At 40.4% G+C, this 21045-nt stretch overlaps 1 protein-coding gene across 1 annotated transcript in view; it reads right to left on the bottom strand.

Moving 5' to 3' along the window:
- The window catches only part of STXBP6 (syntaxin binding protein 6), a 227737-nt gene that overhangs the window by 42327 nt on the left and 164365 nt on the right, over positions 1–21045 (bottom strand). Inside the window, exons 3-4 of the mRNA XM_007449679.1 lie at positions 15778–15908; positions 14698–14863 (exon numbers count right to left, since the gene is read on the bottom strand). Of these exons, the coding sequence (XP_007449741.1) occupies positions 14698–14863; positions 15778–15908 (297 nt within the window). The remainder of the gene's footprint in view (positions 1–14697; positions 14864–15777; positions 15909–21045) is intronic.

Raw genomic sequence — 21045 nt, 5'->3', positions numbered from 1 at the left:
GGATGCACAGGCTCAGCGGCCATGGCTCACGGGCCCAGCCGCTCTGTGGCACGTGGGATCCTCCCGGACCGGGGCAAGAACCCACGTCCCCCGCATCGGCAGGCGGACCCCCAACCACTGCGCCACCAGGGAAGCCCTGCATTTTATTTTTTAAGTATAATATGATTTCAAAGATGTGTTCCTAGAGGAAAAGAAAATAGATCTGAAACACCATAAGAAAGGGCAGCATTAGGAAAGTGAACTTAATCAAACACTTGACTGGAAAATAACAGTGATAAAGCAATGAATGCTATAATTCAAATGTTATCCTGAAAACACAGCATTGACCAATGTCAAGAACTATACTAATTGCTGATGAAATGAGAATAGAATCTCATTTTGTTGGAGGAACACTTGGAACTTTTAGACAAAAACATGCATCAGTGATAGCTTCGAAGAGTTTCTCTACTTTTCTCTAATGGGGAAGGCGGAAAGGTAGATTTTAGGAATAGACAGGTTCAAATCTTGATTTTCCTTTATTATCTATGTGACTGACTTTATTTAGGCATGTTAAGTAACGTTAGGAGACCCCGTTTCTTTACCTGTAAATGGGGCTAACGATTACTTTTTTGGATTAATGTGAACTAAAAAAACTGTCTGGCATATAGTAGGAACTCAATATGGTGACTATCAATGTTATCAGCATTAGCTGGCTTTTTTTCCTAGAAGAAAAATGCAAATAAAAATACATGACTGTACCTCTACTGTATCTGATGTAAGGGACACTTTGAAAGCTATATATCTCTGCATTTCTACTCCCTCCTCTGTGTCTGACTGGAATTCAGATTCTATTCAGAATAGGAGGGAAGGAAGGACAACAGCAGGAAGGCAGAATTTAAAGAAAAAAATAATTATATTAATATAATTATTAATTATAACAGCTACCACTACATTCCACAGTACTCCCTATGTACCATGCTAAATGCTCATACATGCCCTTATTTAAAATCATAACCACCCTATGGAATAAGCATTATTATTCTGTTTAAGAAGAGGAAGTCAAGCTTACAGTTTAAGTAACTTGTCCACAGATAGTAAATGACAGATCAGAAATTCAAACCCAGATCTGTGCAAAGTCTTTTTCTTTTTAGTGTCTAACATACCACACTGGGAAGACAGGGTTTAAGAAACAACACCACAGGGAAAGAAGTACACACCCTAAGCAATACAGAAAACTGTTGACTTAATATTCTAATTTCATTTCAGGGGCTCTTGTTAGATCACTTCTAAATGTATGCTGAATTAAAGAGAAAAATCCAACCAGCTAATGTGAACTTGTCTGATGAGTATGTGTTAAATACATTTGACCTTGACATTTTATATCAAAGCTGAAGAGGGACTGTCAGTCTCAAGAGGAATACCACCAAGGTATTTACAAGTAGGGCATTAGCATCATTTTCTGAGGATGCAGGAAGGGAAATATGAAGGAAAAGGATGATTTTTAACAAAACCCAATGGCCTACAACATCTTCATCATCAAAAACTTAACTACTGGGGCTTCCCTGGTGGCGCAGTGGTTGAGAGTCCGCATGCCGATGCAGGGGACACGGGTTCGTGCCCCGGTCCGGGAGGATCCCACATGCCGCGGAGCGGCTGGGCCCGTGAGCCATGGCCGCTGAGCCTGCGCGTCCGGAGCCTGTGCTCCGCAACGGGAGAGGCCACAGCAGTGAGAGGCCCGCGTACCGCAAAACAAAACAAAACAAAACAAACAAACAAAAACAAATACTAAGACTTCCTAGGAACTTGTAAAGAACCTGTGTAATTATTAAGGAAAATCAATTCCTTAAGTGAAGAGAAAGGTACAAATATCCCAGTTGGTAAAGTAAGGAACTACTGGATAATCTAGCACATGGCAAGCCCTTTCAGCTACTTAAGTACTGGGCTTTCCTAAAAAGTTTAGGTGTTTCTAAATGTCTTAAATTATAATAGATTAGTACAAGTAATACAATCTATAGGTAGTATTTAAAAGTATATCTTATGAAAGGAAAAAAATTAAATGTAGGACAGTATTATACAATCGTGTATATTATAGCTCTTAGAAAAATGCTATGGTAGGCAGAACACCAGCTTCTCAAAGATGCCCACATCCTAATTCCTGTAACCTGTGAATATGTTACCTTACATGGTGGTAAAAGGGACTTTGCAGCTGTGCTTAAGGGTCTTCTGATGGTAAGATTATCCTGAATTACCTGTGTTGACCCAATATAACCACAAGGGTCTTTATAAGAGGGAGGCAGAGTGTAAAAGCCAAAGAGAGATTTGAAGATGCTACACTGGGGACTCTGAAGATGGAGAAACAGGCCACACGCCATGGAATACAAGCAGCCTCTAGAAGGTGGAAAAGGCATGGAAACAAATTCTTCTCTAGAGCCTCCAGAATGAACACTTCCTGAAGACCCACTCGAGACTTCTGACCTCCAGAACTAGAAGATAATAAATTTGTGTTGTTTTAAGCCACTAAGTTTGTGATAATTTTGTACAGCATCACTAGGAAACTAACACAAATGGCCAAGAAGGTAAACATACTGTGGATAGAAAAAATATATTTTAACTCTAAGATGAACAATTCGCTTTTAAATGATGTAAACCTTTAAACAATTACAATATTTTCTGTCTTATTCAAGTCTGAAAGGCAAAAGCTTAAGGAAAATACACAAGGATTGTATACTGACACCATAAAGACTTTCTTAAAATTACAAGTGTTTTTTCTCTCCTTCACCTGGTGTCTAAGAAACCTAACATTACTAGAAGCCAAGCATCAGGACAGGCTTTTGGCTTTTATCACAGATGTGTGAATCTACTCTGACCTTGTGAAAACCATCTTTTTTTCCCCTCTGTAAGTCTCAACCTCTTATAATGGGAACTGGAAAGAAGATCAATGAAATCAACCAACTGTGAAAATAGGTCCATAGGATGGAGTGAAACACTGATAGTGGGAATAATATATAATAGTATACATAATCACAAGGAGATTAGATCTGGTGCAATATTTATATGTGAAGCATGGAATGATCCTGACTTTTACCCATCATACTCTGTCCTGTTTAATTCTCTGGGTTATAAGGGACATGAAGCTGATCCTGACCAGAATGTTCTCGATCAGGTTCAATGAGGGGAATATTGATGCCACTTGAAAGTTCTTTTCTATAGGGCATAACATTATGAGTGATTATGACAATTTAGATTTTCTCAAAGTGTAAATAATCAGCTTCTGCTTAGGTATCTAAACTCAGAAATAACTCTGTCTTTCCTACTACTGTCTTTTTGGCATGGACTATGAATTTAAATAAAAGAAAAACAAATAGTTGCTTTCCCACTAACAGCATCCACTAAGTTTAAAAGGCACACATTTGTCACCTCACAATTTAACCACTCAAAAGTTAGACAAAGTAAACAAATCCCTAGGCCAATGAAGACTTGTCCTCATTCTTTTCCTAAAACATGTATTTTACCTCAACATAATGATATACTTTATTGCCTTCCTGTCACTCAAGTCTTGCAGTTGAAGTGTTTATGCTGAAGGTGCTCTCACAGTTAGAAAATACTGAAGACATTCTTCCCCTTTCATAGGTGGGACCCACTGAATGGTAAATGGAACCTATAGTAGCATCACCTTTGGATGTTATATGAAGCTAGAACAAAAACCAAATCAAACCAACCAGCCAAAAGCTAAGCCAGGGTTATCTTCCATGTTCATTTACCTGACAGATGGTCAGTATGATGTATAAAGATAAGCCAAAGTTTGTAGGCAAGCTACAGGGTGTGACAAGGGATCCTTGTTAGACCAGTCACTCCCATTACTGAGAAAACCATCAGACTGGTCAGATAGGAGGCTAAATTTTTTTTTTTTTTTAAGATGTTGTGGGTAGGAGTTTATTAATTAATTAATTTTTGCTGTGTTGGGTCTTCGTTTCTGTGCGAGGGCTTTCTCCAGTTGCGACGAGCGGGGGCCACTCTTCATCGCGGTGCACGGGCCTCTCACTATCGCCGCCTCTCTTGTTGCGGAGCACAAGCTCCAGACGCGCAGGCTCAGTAGGTGTGGCTCACGGGCCTAGTTGCTCTGAGGCATGTGGGATCCTCCCAGACCAGGGCTCGAACCCGTGTCCCCTGCATTAGCAGATTCTCAACCACTACTCCACCAGGGAAGCCCAGGAGGCTAAATTTTTAAAGTGGCAGCTGCTTCTAGTTCTTGAGACCCTAGAACTCCTTACTCTTTCTCCATAAATGAGAGCCTTTGGTCTGCTGGTATCCCCAAGAGTCAATGGCAGAGGCTCCTTTCACTGCTCTTGCAGGAAACTAACTCCTTAAAACCAAGCCAAAGACATTCAGACTCAAGACTGAGCTTTCTTCCCTGTGCAAAAGTAACCAGGAATCTCATGTTTGGTAACAAAAGAGCTTTAGTGGAATTGCTATACTTATTAATGCTTTAATTTGCATTTCACAGCATTTTTCTGTGTAGAATAGCCACAATAAGACATGAATACTCTCAGTTCTTCCAATAGTCCTTCTTTAGCAGTCTGTCTCATATTTTTCTCTGTTTGTATCTTTGAACGGCTAACCTAACATTATGCCTGGGAGATTTCCATTTTAATGTATCTTAAAGTCCCAATAATTGGCCACCATAAAGTTTATTTATCAACATAACAATAAACATATTATGTTTTCCATGTTGGTTATGGTAGCTAGAAACTGGGATGCCCTTGAAGGTTGCCAGATAAAATATAGGACACTCGATAAAATCTGAACTTTAGACAAACAATGGATAATTTTTTAGTTGTCTCAAATATTGCGTGGAATATACTTATTCTAAAAACTTATCCATTGTTATCTAAAATGCAAATTTAACTGTGCATCTTCTACTTTTGCTTTCCTCAAGTTGACAATCCTCATGCTCTTGCTTCTTGCAGGACACCTAATACACCCAACCCTGGGGAGGCATATTGCAAATGGAAGGGAGAAAAATGTTTGGTCTTATAAATCTGAAGTCTCCACATTCAGATTTATATCAATGTCCAAATTTCAAATAACTACTTATGAAAAATTTAGCAGCTTAGTCTTATGTTGATGATCAGATGCAAGGCTGAAATTTTTAAAAGCCTAGGATATAATGTGAGAAAAAAGGCCATTTCATTTACTCTTTCACTAAAGGTTTTAGAAATCTCATATTCCTGGGTAGTTTCTCAGCTACTATGCACAAGTTCCATACCTCTGTTCCAGGGAAGGAACAGGACTATGGCCTTCAACCCTGAAGATGATCTGTTCTGCTGTCCAAACGGTGTGTGCTCTGAGTGGGTTCCCCCAGAAGTGGGAATGAATTTGACAAATCACTAAATGACCATTTTTAGAACCAGTTACTGTTCTTGTGAATTTACAGCTTCTCTTCACTAAAATTCCAAGTAATTTTAGTTCTTGATGCTTCTGTGTTACAGCAGAGCAACAACTTTTAAATGCCAGTCAGTGATGGAGTTTTTATTGGTTTATGTGAACTAAGAAAGATAAGGACCAGATGTAGTAAGTTTTTCATAAAGGTAAATGTTTCCAATTTAAGGACTAGCCCTTATGTCCTTTTTATCTTTTAGTAGTAAAGTAAACTTTCTTTTGTGAAACTGGTGATGCTGGATATGAAGATTTTTTTTTTAACATCTTACATAGAAAACTGCTTGGCAAACTTGTCTCCCAAATTCTTTTAAAAATTGTATTTGTCTCTAAATCTAGAAGTATGGGAGTCATGCAGCATGCCTTTTATGTCTGTTTTGGAAATACCCCTTCCTGTCTAACGATATTAAACAATTTTACCTCTGATCCATGTGTCTCCTTTTGGGGCTGTGTAAAGAGAACTGGACTCAAAGAAATATTCTAGGTTGAAGATACGCTGGTGGTAAAAAAACATTTCTATTCTCTCATAAAGTTCAGAAAACACGTTTTAGGTTTCTTCTTTCCTACAAGAAGATCTGAATTATGTGCCCTGATCTCTGGCACAGTGTCACTCAATACATTTTAAACATTGTTGTTTTGGTAAAGGCAGCAGTAACATATACATTCTACAAATGTCAAACATAAAATGCGACACATTCAGCATTCTATAAACCAGGCAAACAACTCAGCATTCCAGATGTCTGAAATGTCTATAATAGCTCAGCTCCTTCCCACTTGGAACAACGAAATTACTAATTTTTGTTTTTGCAATTCTTATGGCCAAAGTGGATTAGGAAAGTTTAAGAATGTTTTCTTACTTCTTTCATAAGAAAGGGCTTTTGATAAATATCCTAGAAGAAATCATGTAATATTATGAATAGGCATATAATAATTTTTTAATAGGATATTCAGACATGTACTGGCACTTTGCAAAAATCCCATCTGATTGAATATTTGAAAATTCATTTTAATCCCCCACCATTCCTTCAAGGTATACGTTGCTATCCATGATACAGAGAGGCTGAGTGTAAGTTAAGCAGCTTAGAGAAGGTTACAGAGCTAATGAGTGATGCCATCAGAAACAGGGGTAAGTGAACCTAGTCTGTGCTCTTTTCACTTTATCAAGTTGTGCAATTATGTGTTCTGGTTGATTCTGAAAGTAGAAATGGCTCTCGTCTACTGAAGATTGTCTAACCATGGGAAAGACAAAATATGTTCATGATCCTTGTCATGCCAATAAATGATACCTCAGAAGTCCCCTTTATGTAGCTTTGGTTTGGTTCAAGATTTTGGTGGAGAGAGATGATTCACAAAGCACTTAATGCACAGTCACTCTGGCTCAAGATGACTAACCATAACCCACCAGCTGTTTCACAGCATGCATTTCTGTGTGGCTTACAGCCAATGAGCAATGAAAAAGAGAAAATCACATCTGTGACCCAATTTTTCTTTAGTTACTAGTCATTTATATCATGCATAGAACTGGATGGGACCTAAGGAACTAGTCCTTGGTTACTCCAGTTTTCTTACTGAAAATAAAAGCATCTGCTTTTTTTTTTTTTTTTGCGGTACGCGGGCCTCTCACTGCCGTGGCCTCTCCCCTTGCAGAGCACAGTCTCCGGACGTGCAGGCCCAGCGGCCATGGCTCACGGGCCCAGCCGCTCCGCGGCATGTGGGACCCTCCCGGACCGGGGCACGAACCCGTATCCCCCGCATCGGCAGGCGGACTCCCAACCACTGTGCCACCAGGGAAGCCCAAAGCATCTGCTTTTAATTTACCTTTTGGCAATAAGATGAAGTACTGAATAGACTGACTATCAGAAAATATGAGAAAGCACACAAAATGCCCAACATAACGATTGGTAATGTCATCCTAAATTTTAAACATACCTACATAAAAGATTCAGATCAAGAAACACCTCATAGCTTCTGCTACAATGTCCTGCTCTGAAGAACGCTCAGCCAATGTCAGATGGTTGTTAATACTTTGTGCAGCACAGTATATATCAAACTTGTGTTTGACGTAGTAGTTACACTAGTGGGATTCCAATAACCAAAGCAAAAAAATCCCCCAAACTGGGCTTTTCCAATTGTATAGTTTAAATATTTTTACCATTATTTTTATTGATGCATAATTTTTGGTTTCTATTCTTAATTTCTCACTCTCTCCAAAAAGTTTCTATAAAGCAAGTCTTAAATAAAATATCATGCTGTCTAGGAAAGGATGGCATGGGCTGCCATGAAGAGGACGGAGTGATGGGACAGTGGTGGGTAAGTCTGCATGTGTATACAATTAATATCATTAACAGATATCTAGAGAGAACTTTCAAACAGAATTTTTAATTTGAGCCTCATAAATACCTTGTTAAATTGGAGTTATCTCCTCTTCTGCTTGACTGAATCAATACAAGGAAAAGAAGACCTGTGCTTATTGAGGGAACTTGGAAGTCCTGGTCCCCACTGAATGGATGGGGAATAAGTGAGAGGCCTTGACGGAGGTACTAGCTCCAGCCCTTATTTAGCTGTGGGACCTCAGGCAAGCTCCTCATAAACCACTTTCCTTGTTTGTATCATGGTACAGGATAACTGAAGTTTGCTACTTTGTTATTTCCTCAAGGGTAACAAACAAAAACTCACTGGAGGAACTATGACATGGATTCCTCTAGATCTAAAGAACTATTAGAAACACTTCCTGACCCTCTCATAACAGTGAATCAGCTAAGCAGCCTGGCCTGCTCCCCATCTACATGTCATCAAGAAGCAACAATATGGTGGTTTTAATACGATTTAACTCGGTATGTGAATTATAATCACTAGCATATGTCTTCACACATCCCCGAGTATGTTGAAGTTTGAGTGGTAGGGGCAAAATTACATGTGAATTTATTCTTGAGAAATAAGCAACTCTTTGTGGTCAGAGCACGTGTAAGAGGGTGAAGTTCACATCCCACAAAGCCATTATTCAATGACAGAAAACATTAAAACACGAGGAAGAACTGTAAAAGTTATGGCAAATGTTACAGATTCTACTGGAGCACTATATTAATATATTTGGATTAAAAACCATATTGATCACTTTTTTTTTTTTTTTTTTTGTAAGAGCCCTGTTAGGATGCATACATGTGCTCTTTGTGTCATCTGTTACCTCACCTTACACATGCCCATGCCTGGGACACTCACAAGGTGAAATATTCACACACCTTGCCCAGGAATATGCCCTTCATTGTTTGGGAGAAAAGTACAATACAAAGTCACAGTCTGAATCCTGAGATTCTGTACCACCCCAGGGGAATCCAAAGTAAAGCAATCTGGTTCTTCTTTAGCATACCAATCAGCAGGGGCAAATGAGGGCCAGCCTGCTATGAAGCAGACATCAGAGACATCTGTGTCCCTGGAATTCTAAAAGAGCTCAGAAGTCTGGGCTTTATACCATCATCTGAAGGTCTGCACATAGACAGACAATGCTTAAGAAATACCCTTTGATGATGATAAAAATACATGGCACTGCAAAATAGCCTGTTTCGTGAAAAAACAATCTGCCATGTTCCAAATTCTGAATATAGATAACATTGAAATGAAACTGTCTAGATTAACTGTTGCAATAAGAGAGAACTCATTTCATCCTGCCCTTGTGTGTCTGTCAACTGTTAACCATCCCTCAAAATGCAGCTTAGCCATTACCTTGGTGTATCTTATTGTTTCATATCTGTTTACATCTGATGTCCCTCCAGGAACATAAGTAAAGTTGGCAAAGGTGTCTACTTGGTTGTTGGATGTCAGCAGGTAGCTCAGTACCTGTCAGACAGATGGTGCTGAGTAAATGCTTATGGAACCAAGTGGGCCTCAAACAATGTAGGTGGGGCACCCCTAAAGGATGACCCACATAGAACAGATGAAAGAGTGAGAGGTAATTGAATGAGGTAGCCAAGGGTGTTTGGACTCAGAATTCAAGGAAAATGCTACGACATGCTTCAGGTTAAACAGAACCTTGCCTTGAGGAATAAATTACTTTTTTTTGTGCAAATAATTTACCGCACTTACTAAAAAAGAAAACAGGTTTCAAAGCATTTATTTTGTGGTTCTAACACAGAAGTTGCCAACACCATTCAAGATTTCCTTAGTTCACAGAATTAGGCATAAAAATAATAGGCCGACAGTAATCACTACAGAAGGTCAGTGTAAATAAAATAGCAATGGGGAACTATGAGGGATTTGCTCACATTTTGTTAAGAAGCATGAAGAGAGCAAAACAAAGTCCCCCTTGGGACCTTGACTTAATATGACAGGTCCATTATAAGTAAACTGATGCTACCCCTTGGGGCAGACCATGTTTCTCTCTTGAAAGCAAGTCTCTCTTCTAGAGCCTGAAGTTCTACATGTGTGATTAACTCCTTCAAGGCATCTTTGTAGTACAAATGTGTTATCACACATATAACAGTATATCATTTATATCATCATCTCTGCTTACTATAGACAGAAAAAAACTACCATCTTAGAAAAAGTAAATATGACCTATATGAACCCAAGACTTCACCTTCAGGGCCCTGTCGCTCCTGATGCTGTGTGATATTCCAGCAGCCAGACGCTCCACACCTCTGCCTTCCTTCTCTGCAGGTTACTTGGTAGCTTAGGGACCCAGCAACTGAATAATGGCTTTGTATTTCTAAAGGTGACTGACCTTGAATGAACTACGAGAAAGGTAGGGTGGAGGTGAGGAATGACCAAGGCTTGAGGACAAAGTCCTCCAATCATCCAGAGAAGAGAAGATGGCTGAAAAGATGCTGACTAAGGCAGAAGAAACCAATGCTTTCCGCTTCACACCTGCTTAGAGCATCCTGCTGTCTTTCAATTTATGGGGGTCTTCACAACTGTAGACTTTGGCCATGTCTCCTGGATCCTGTAACCAGCACCAGAAGATCAAAGCTCCCCAGTCTATCCTCTGGAGATAAGGAAATATCATGTTTGGAGGATAGAATTTCAAACAATCCAAATAATTTATTTCTGTGTAACTGACTTTCCCCAAGAAGAAAAACCTGGCCATATGGAATATACACAATCAATAAATATGAGAAGAACTTCATGAAATTGTAGATGCTTAAATGATAATCCTATTTGAACTGGTATTAAAGAAACTATTGGGGACTTCCCTGGTGGCGCAGTGGTTAAGAATCCGCCTGCCAAGGCAAGGGGCACGGGTTTGAGCCCTGGTCCGGGAAGATCCCACATGCCACGGAGCAACTAAGCCTGTGCGCCAAACTACTGAGCCTGTGCTCTGGAGCCCACGAGCCACAACTACTGAACCCACGTGCCACAACTACTGAAGCCCGCGCGCCTAGAGCCTGTGATCCGCAGTAAGAGAAGCCGCCGCAATGAGAAGCCTGCACACTGCAACGAAGAGTAGCCCCTACTTGCCGCAACTAGAGAAAGCCCGTGCGCAGCAATGAAGACCCATCGCAGCCAAAAATAGATATAAAAAATAAAAATAAAAAAAAATAAAAAAGAAACTATGGTTCAGTGGGAATCAGACGGATTTGTCCTTCAAAAGTCCTTCAAAATCACTGGGCTTCAGTTTTCCCAATGACGGGGGTTAGATCAGAAACAAAATATCTAAGAGGTCTGGTGAGTGCCCAGGGCTCCAGCATCTTCCCCATTGACTAAAATAGCCTCACTTTCATCTCTTTAATATATTGAAATTCTCATGAACAAAAACAAAGAAAAAACAAAAAGCAAAATGATTTTAAAGGTCCCGGATGATTCCATCATATTATCTTAATCATATACCTCAATAAAAGTAGGAAAAGAATTAAAACTGCTCATAATCTCTGGCCCTCTCCTCTTAGCTCCTTTTTTTAATACCTAGGAATGTGCTGGCTAAAATATATCCCAAAATTCCTGCACAACTCCAGGGGGCACCATTCATACCAAAGACAATATCAATGGTGTTCCCTGGAGCGTGCCACTCAGTGACCCCAAAAGCGGTGGTTTTAGAGTGGCGAGGGCCTGTGTTTGAATCTCAGCCCTGCCACTTGAGGACAAATGCTATAAGATCCTTGGCAAGCTGTTTAATTACCTCTCTGATCCTATTTCCTTCTCAGTAAAATGGAGATAATAAATTGCATTTCCAAAGGCTGCTGTAAAAACTAAATGAGATAACGTATGTACAGAACCTGATGGAGGACAGCACACCAACAGCAGCATCAGTTCTCTAAAATTACAAAATCTATCACATTTCACAGCATGGAAAACAATTTGTATCTAGCACTTATGGCCCATACCATAAGGACAAACCAAAAGATTTAGTGAAATTTGGAATAGATCTCATTTGCTGAAGATGGGGTAGGTACCCTAAAAGTTAAAGGGGTCAGAATGTAGTGACCTGAAAACTACACAATGTTTTTAAGTCTCTGAATTGTGATAACTGGCAGAAAGGAAGACTAATCAACATGCTAATTAACTAGGGTGTGTTGGTACAACTGTTATCAAGGATAGGCAACTGTTTAAATAAGACAGGCTGTACTCATTAAGGATGTAAGTGGTGCCAACAAATGACAATGTGTCTAATTCAAACTTTTTTGCCTTCCCTGGGAATCTAGAACTGGGCAATATTTAACAGCACTAAATCTTTTATTTGATTCTTAAATTAAGAAGTGACTAACCTACACAATAAAGCTATAACTTATGAATTACAGACTCTCAAACCATAGACCTGACAGACTGTAGATATCATCTAGTCTAACCCCCATATGTTACACCAGGGAAAACTGAGGTCTAAGGAAGATGAGAGACACATCTAAGGTCACAGAAGGCAGAGCCAATTCTGGCACTTGGTCTCGTTAACTTATTCTTTTTTTTTTTTTTTTGCACTATGCGGGCCTCTCACTGTTGTGGCCTCTCCCGTTGCGGAGTACAGGCTCTGGACGCGCAGGCTCAGCGGCCATGGCTCAACGGGCCCAGCCGCTCCGCGGCATGTGGGATCTTCCCGGAGCGGGGCATGAACCCGTATCCCCTGCATCGGCAGGCGGACTCTCAACCACGGCACCACCAGGGAAGCCCAACTTATTCTTTTTCTTACTACAGGAGATCAATCTTTAGTTTTACACACTATGCATACCAACAATTTAACAATGGATATATAGAATCTTGTCTCAACTCAGCATAATTTGGGGTTCATAGGGCAGTGGAAGACATCGAAAGACTGGGCCAATGACAGAAGCAGCTGGGTGGGAATGTGTGGAAAGGTCTGAGGATATTCGAGAGGGTAATGCATATGGAAAGGCTGTTAGGGACCTGCCAGTCTGGGGTTTGCGTAGTGGCAATTAGGGTCTATTAAGGGACCAAAGATAGAATGATTCTCCACATCGAGGACGTAACAAAGTGACTAGCTCATAGTAGGTACTTAGTACTTACATGTTGTGTGGTTGGATGATGAGCTAAGAGTGAATGAAGGAATGAAAGGGCCTGTTCTGAGAGAAGAAATGAGAGCTTCAGAGACAACAGAGAAGAGGGCTACCTAGCGCCGTCCCTTAGGGGAGAGTTCCCAGAGCTCTCCTTAACCTCCGCAGGAAGGGGGCGGCTTGTTTCCCTCATGGGGACGGAGGATTGAGTCTGTGCCCCCTTGCTTCCGCCTCATATTTCCACTCTGAGGAAATGCAGTCATCCCCATGGAACCGCCTCTGCTTCTGATGCCCTCTGCTCCCAGGATGGAACCTGGAGAGGTGGAGTGCTCGAGAGAAAGTGTGTCTCCAAGAGCAACAGAAATTTCAAATCCACATGTCACACTGTTTCTTAGAGGAGACTCTGCTTAGGGGCCAGCCAGGCAAGCTACTGACCGTACTGATACTGACGGGGTAAATGTTTCATAGCAGGAACTTAAGATCAAGAAACAAATGTGATTCTAGGATACTAGAGAAGATCCTAAGGAAGAATGAGGGAAAACTGGGGTTGCCTGGTCAATTTTCCATTCCCTGAAAATGTGACCATCTGTGGTCCTCAGCCTGGGTGCTTTAATCTTTGGCCAAGTCTGTTAAGGCTGGATTTTCAAAGCAGGATTCATTTGAACAACACTGGTGGCACAGACATGATAGAGTCTCATTATGTTTTCCAAACAGTAAGAGGTTAGTGTTTGATATTTCCTTTCCTTTCAACATCTATGTCTAATATTTTTTTCACTTTTGTACCATAGGATGCAGTCACTTTGAAGAAAATATGCACTCATCACCTCATATTTCTCTAGGACTAAACAGAGAAGTGATAACACAAGAGTCTTTATCAGCATCTAAGAGAGACCTTTCAAGGTTCATATGACGTGAGTAACTTCCTATTTAAGAGGCACACTAACACTTCAGTGGCAAATAATGAAGCATTGACAGCATTTTCTCCCACAAGATCTAGCAGACTAATGGCAAAATGAGAGTGTGCGTAGCAGCTGTTGGGACAGAACAATGGATTCTGCCTCATGTTCATATGAAAGATAGATACAGCCCAAGGGGAAGATGTACTGTCTCTATTGTGACCTTCACTTACATTTGATTTAAGACAAAGTTGGTACATTTTTAAAAAGATGCTTTCAAAACCAGGAGAACAGGTCAGTGAAAAGACCAATAATATACACACTCTTCCTCAACTGCCATAGTGACTGGCAAGGCTTTATATTTTTAGCACAGTTTCAAGTCTCTAAAAAGAAATGCCACCTAAATGAAATGTGCTAAGCACCCTCTAAGTGTTTCCCATTAACTTGCCAGTGCTGGTACTCGTTCCTTAAGGCTGGCTTACAGCACTCATCCTGCTTCAGCTCTGTCTGCCATTCAAGGAATAAATGTGAGACTAGGTGCTATTTGAAAGAAAGGGACTGTATCTGTAGGAACGGTCATATCAATATTTGTAAAATATCTTGAGAAAAACTAGGAAAAAGCAACCCAGGAGAGTGTTCTGCGATGAAATGGTAGTGAAGAAACCAAACGGAAAGGTTTTTCTAATAAAGGGACAGGTTTGTTCTCAGAGTACAAATAATCTTAACTAAGGAGTTAATTCCTTTTAAAAGATCAGCTTTTGGATAAGAGTGAAAACATACCACTGTGTCTAGATTAGCATACAATGAACTCCCAGAATGGTCCTCATGCGGTCCAGCTCTGAGCGTTTGGATTCTTTTTTTCTGGTCTTTAATTATGCTGCTGAACACCTAACTCTATGTAAAAGTGAGTCTAAGGAAACAGAATGAGTAAAGTCATACAAACGCCCACTCACCTCCCATGATTTTGGACTGGCAGTTAATAAACTCTGGCTTCCTGTCTGTGAGATAGCGCTGGCAGGTGTGGTGGAGGATCTGGAAGAAGGTGCATTTTTCTGAGGCCGTGCTGGCTACCCACTGGTCAAAAGCATTTTCAAACAACAAATCAAACTCTGCAGAATCCTGGAAAAGACAGTGAAATAACGACTGATCTCAAGCTATAAAAACTGCTGCTTCCAGTTTACCACGTCAAGAGACTCATAAATGCTAAAACACCTTTCAAAGACTTTTGTCCTAATCACAAGACTCATCTTTACTAGCACCTAGGTGCTCTCTTTATCAAGCAGACCTCAAATCTCATGGTATTTTTAGATGTCCCCAGGAAGTTCAGAGCACAGAAGTCCCTTTAGCTTAACTGCATATCAACTTGTGTCAGAATTCAGACTATGCATTGCCTTCCCAATTACTCGGAAAAGGATTCCTTTAGGTTCTTGGCACTGAACAGTATTAATCTTGTCCCTAACCTTTGGCAGGGAAAGATTACCCCTTACTATTTTAGTATATAGTTACATTTTACATTTTCTTTTCCCTCATTATTGATGTATTTTATGGTGAGTGTGTGAGCAAAGGGAATTTACTTGGAATACGTAACTCTACCATGGAATGTTTCTCATTAAATCCAATGGAATCCTAATACATCATTTTTAAGGTGCAGTTCATTTATTTGATTTTTGGTAAATAAACCTCATCACTGGTGGCATTAGGAGATAAATGGAGCTTTGATGAACATGGTTTTTCGTATTGATAATCACAGATGCGATTATCTGAACTCTGCTCTTTGCACTTGGCTGATAAACATATTACTGGAGTAGCACTTCTGCAATATTCATCCCCTTAGGTGCCTCCATCAAACATGATGAAAAGATTTATAATTTCCCGTAAGAAGGGCACAGGAATCAAAAAGTCTTAGCCACATAACTGAAATAGAGAAATAGTCTTGTTAAAAATGACTCAGACAACCATCACCCTGCCAAGGTCAATGAGAGAGTCATTGTGTGAAAAGAACACCTTCGCTCAGCACTGGACAGTTCACTCACCCGATTAGGATCGATGCCATTAACCTGGCGAAGCTGCTCAAGCATCCACTGTGATCTCCGCACGAACGACGTGGAGCCTTCAAACTGTTTGACCTTTGTGATGGATGCCTGTGTGGGTTTCTTGTTTGTCACTGCCAAGAAAAGACCAATCAGATTAGTGGGTGTGCAGGGTGGTTTGGGTCCTCCTTCAGTGGTGTGTCTATCTTATACCCACATACATATTTGCAATGAGAGAGAGAGAGAAAAACTGATATATCTGTGTGTGTGTATAGAGAGATAAATATACATATGTGTGTATATACGTGTGTATGTGTATGAGTACAGAGGGGAGGAAGAGGGGGGAGGGAGGGAGGGAGGGAGAGGGAGAGATAAGTACAGAGAGAAAGAAAGAGAAGCAGAGAAAGAGAGAAAATGAAAATGAATGAATATGTGTGCCTTTAGTAAGAGGTGAACTCAAAAGAAATAGAAATTATAACGTGCATCCTCAAGCAGTTACAATATAATTTTAATTGTAAGGGCAGCTTCATTTATGCCGTCATCCACTCACACTGAACACGACGGGAATAATTAACACCAAGCTCCTCTAATGGAGGCTACAAATGCACAATGATGTCTAGCAGGGAAAGCAGCATATGGGGCTGACAGGCATCAGGTAGGGGTAGTTGGGAAAGGCTGCATTTTAAAGGAAGTGCAGGTTACCGGTTCCCCTAGGGAGCTGCAATGCATATTTCTAATGTTATATAGTCCAGTGTAAATATTCCAGGCTTTAGTGAGAAGATAAGAAGTAATACCTCACTCAAAGAAAAAAGAAAAACAAAACCCCAGCTACTTGACTTTAAAATATAGTCAGTTTGTATCCAGTTTGCATCTGATTACAACCCCTGCCCCTCTCCACATATGAATTCCTGAGGTCATCACAACTGTAGGGCCAGGACAGTTCCTCCTCCTGGCCTTAGTCAGTTCTCCCTTCCATGCTGAGGCTGGACCTTGTCACCTCTCGGAGAGAGGTCAAGTACGAGCCACCAGGAGAGAGTCACTCTGAATATTTCTCTGTCTGCTTACTTCATGATTAGAGCCTCAAGGGAGGGGAGGTAATTAAGTATTTTAAAAGGGTTTTCCTAAAAGCTCCTCCTGAGCTCTGCCTGTAAGAATTGTAAGTTTAAATAGAAACGATGCTCTTAAAGGAGCCAGGAAAAGCGGAAAGCATTCCGTGTAATGAATGCAATCCTAGTAAGACGGTGCATCAGTGCTACATTCTTTCTTAGTTTCAAATAAGCCCACAGATCCCACACTTGCAAATAACCATGCAAATGCTCAAGAGATGGCAAAAAGAATCCTTACGGGATGAAGGACAGAAAACACCTATTCCAGTCATGATTGGTGGTAAGAAGGCTCTCCTTCACACATACCAGAGTTTTATCACAGCTTCAGTGTCTGGGGTCGTGAAAGCAGGGACCAAGAGGGGAAAGAAATGTGGGCACCCTGCCTTTAGGGTTGGTAAGAACCCTATGGTACAGGACTGGGCTGTTTTTAGGATCTCAATACGAACTTCTCCTTTTGTTCCTAACCAGAATTTAGCAAACATTTTTTAAAAATTTCAAATAATGCTTAGGTTTACTGCCCATTATTCAGTTATATTTGGCTAGAAGCTTATGAACATTTCACACCAATTACATTTACTTTCATGGTTAAAAAGTCATCATCCCCTTAACACCCACGATCAAGGAAATGTTATAGTCTTCCATTCACAAATGGCCTGTCTAGCCTACAGCTCCATGTATAAGTCTGCTTAAGTCCCATTAGGGACAACCATTCCCTTCACTAAATTCACACAATATTACCAGTCTGCCAGGGCTGTCTGTCCACTTAATTTAATTCACTTATTTTATGTGTCTGTATGACACAAAGGGAAGCTCTAATAGGTTTCTCTGATAGTCATGCCCTGCTCTGCTGTTTTAATGTCAAGGGAAACAACACACCTGGAATATATGTGGGTCCTAAAATGTGCTTAAACGATTAAAGAATGCTTTTCAATAACAGGAAAACATGGGTTCCTGTATTAGACACACACCCCTAAACACACAAAGAGGATTTCCTCCTTTGTTTATGTAAATCACACGACATTTAGGCGTCCTGGGAAACATGAAGGCTTTCCTTCTGACTTCAGTTAACTCATTTTTTAATTTCTGGTCCATTTATTTCCAACTAGTTTATAGCATTATAAAAGTTCAAACATAAAGCAAGATTGCTATAATTATTGGCATGTTTGAGACTGACACTTTTAGGAAGGCAAGTTCCATTGGAAGTTTGTCACTGAAATGAGAAGGGCAGGAACTCCACCCACCCAACAAATGCCCCATGGAATTGTTCAACAGCAATCGCACTGCAGAGTGGTCATTTTTAACGGAGGCAGTTAAAACTTCATCCATTCCTGACGTTTTCCCCTCTATTACGTTATTGCTTGCCCAGTTCTTGGAATCTGATAGTTTTCCTGGGCACTGAGCCCGGTTTGGTTTTAATTTTTGTTTATTGTTATTATCTCCAACATCCCAGTTTCTATTTTGAAGCAGGTGCCTTAAAATGATATTATTATATACACATTACATAGAATTAAATAAAGACTTTCCCCCTCTGAGGTCAAAACATTTCACAATCACACCATTGCCAGACTCTGAGTTCTGTGCTAGAAGGAGCCATGTTTTAACCCCTTCCTCTTTTGGTGTTTTTAGGATCCATAGCTGTTAAAAATAAGTCAGTCAGTCAAATTCCAGATGTCTAGTGAAAAACAGCAATTTACCTTCTCCTTCCCAAGGAAAGCTAATTGATAGCACATGCTGGATAATGCAACCAAATGATCTGAATCAGTAATATCATAGTGCTGTATGTCCAACTACCCCCAGTATGGTACAGTCCATATTCATTATTTTGAATGACTTTAAAGGCGAGATAATCAGGGCATTTCTGTCATGCCTTGATCATTCATGAGGAAAAGGTAAATATATAGGCATTTAAAGGGGATATGATATTCCCAGGTAATACTGCAGACCACCCAGAATCAGCCTGATCCCCTGGTTTTCCGCTCAGACCCGCACATCGAAATCACCTGGGAGTTTTACAACAAAAACACCAAACACTGTCAATCAGAATCCCTGGGGGTGTGGCCCTGGCATCCATATTTTAAATCTCTCCAGTTGACTCTGAGGCACTTTGACTGTTGAGAGCCACTGAATTATGTAGTCAGTCATTTAACAAATAGTTATGGCATATTTATTAGATGGAAGATACAGAAGGAAGTTTTATGGCAATTCAAATATTGAGTAAAAAGTGGTTCTGAATCAAGAACTTTGGTGGGGAGGAGATAAGAATGATGCAACAGAGTATTAAAGCATAACAGGATAAATGACATAGGAGTCATCTGAGGTGTGTAGGTGGGGGTGCTTTAAGGACCAAGGTAGAGTTGGGGAAAGTCAGGGAGGTTTCATGAAGCAGCCACATACCAGGAATTATAACGTTAGCCCTCACGTGGAAGTCTGTGATTTTCCCTAAACTGGCTTTCTGACCAGCTTGGCTATTCAAACCGAAATACATAAGAATGAACTATCTTTTAAAAACTCCTTGCCAAAGAAATCTTGAGAAAGAAGAACAAAGCTGGAGGTAACATGCTTGGGTAAGTCAAGTTTTGGGGTTATCCAAGCCTAATGCTATTCACTCACTCCTGGAACCCACTGCTTTCTATGGTGGCATCAGAGGAAGACAGAAGCATGGGGCAAACCGAATCCAGGTCCTTCTGCTACCAGTTCTGACAAAAAGAATGTGGTTTTCATGGCTGCATGCCTTCTCTTCAGCCTTCATGTAGACTTATCTACATCTCAGCTGTAGTTAAGAAGCAGTGTTAGGAAGTCTTATGTCTAGAATATCATTGCCATCATTACTCAAGTGGTGTAACATCTCTTTATCATGAACTAATGGCGTAAAGAGTTCTTTAAAAAAATGGTCCAGGGGCTTTCGTGGTGGCACAGTGGTTGGGAGTCCGCATGCCGATGCAGGGGACACGGGTTCGTGCCCTGGGCCGGCGCGTCTGGAGCCTGTGCTCCGCAACGGGAGAGGCCACAACAGTGAGAGGCCCGCGTACTGCAAAAAATAAAAATAAAAAATGGTCCAGCCATGAAACACTGTACAGAAATAAGACACTGAGCCATAGTCAAAGAGTGGAGATCACCAGCCTTGCTTTTGCCCAGTGAGAAAATTCTATTTAATCAAAACCAGAGAAGCCAGCCAATAGTACAGTACCATCTAGTCGATCAAACCTGGTCTTGTGTCAAGTTAGGAATTGGTGGAAGAGGGGACAAAGGCTGTTATCAGAAAGGAAAGACAAATGCAAGTTACTTGCATGTGATGCAAAATGGCAGAAAAACACATACTCTGCCAGGGATTAAGAGGCTGATCCTCCATTTCAAGGTCCAAAGGTTGTGAGACCTGCTTTTTTTTTTTTTTTTTTTAAAGTCCCTCTTTCCTCTACAATCTCATTATTCAGAGTATCATTTCTCAATCGTCCCAAACAGGAAAATCAATTTTGCCCAAATACAAAACATCTAGTCTCAGTCCTAAGACATTATTTTAAAGAAACAAATTATCAGCATTTAAAGAAAATGACGACTCACAACCTCTACCATCTCATTTTTCATAGTATATTTTCACTAACACAAACATTTCTTTACACATTAAACCCAAATTGAATCATCTTACAACTTTATGTGGTCATTTCTTATTAAAAAAAAAAAAGGTGAAGAACAAATTGTAGTATCTACAATGTAATTTGATGTCAAGGCTATAGGCAGCTGAAACGTAGAATTTACCATACCTATGTACCTAAGATACCTAAGAATGTCTGTCATCGTGCTTAGCCCTCTCCTGATCTCGTAGTTGAGTGAAAGTCAGCATTTTGTGGTGTGACTTAGCCCTCTGCTCTGCTGGAGTCTAATGGCCAGGCGTTTTGATTTCAATAAGACTGTTGATGAGAAATTAACAATTTGGAGCAAGAAAAAAAGTGATGTCCACATAGAATCTCATCAGGGCTGCTCTCTGGCTGTGTCAGAGGTGACAGGCATAAAGGAAAAAAGAAAAAAAAAAAAGAAATCCTCTGAGATGTGATTCAGGAAGTAAAAGCAAGATTGAGCATGTCTTCTGGGTGCTGACGTGGTACACAGACAGGCTAAGAGGACAAGGTGAGAAATGATTACTTGGAACTGTTTTTCTTAACATTCTTCC

Source organism: Lipotes vexillifer, unplaced genomic scaffold (genome assembly GCF_000442215.2).
Source record: "Lipotes vexillifer unplaced genomic scaffold, Lipotes_vexillifer_v1.1 scaffold296, whole genome shotgun sequence".
Classification (NCBI taxonomy): domain Eukaryota; kingdom Metazoa; phylum Chordata; class Mammalia; order Artiodactyla; family Lipotidae; genus Lipotes; species Lipotes vexillifer.
The sequence above is the reverse complement of the archived record's forward strand: the minus strand, read 5'-3'. Positions and strand labels throughout refer to the sequence as shown.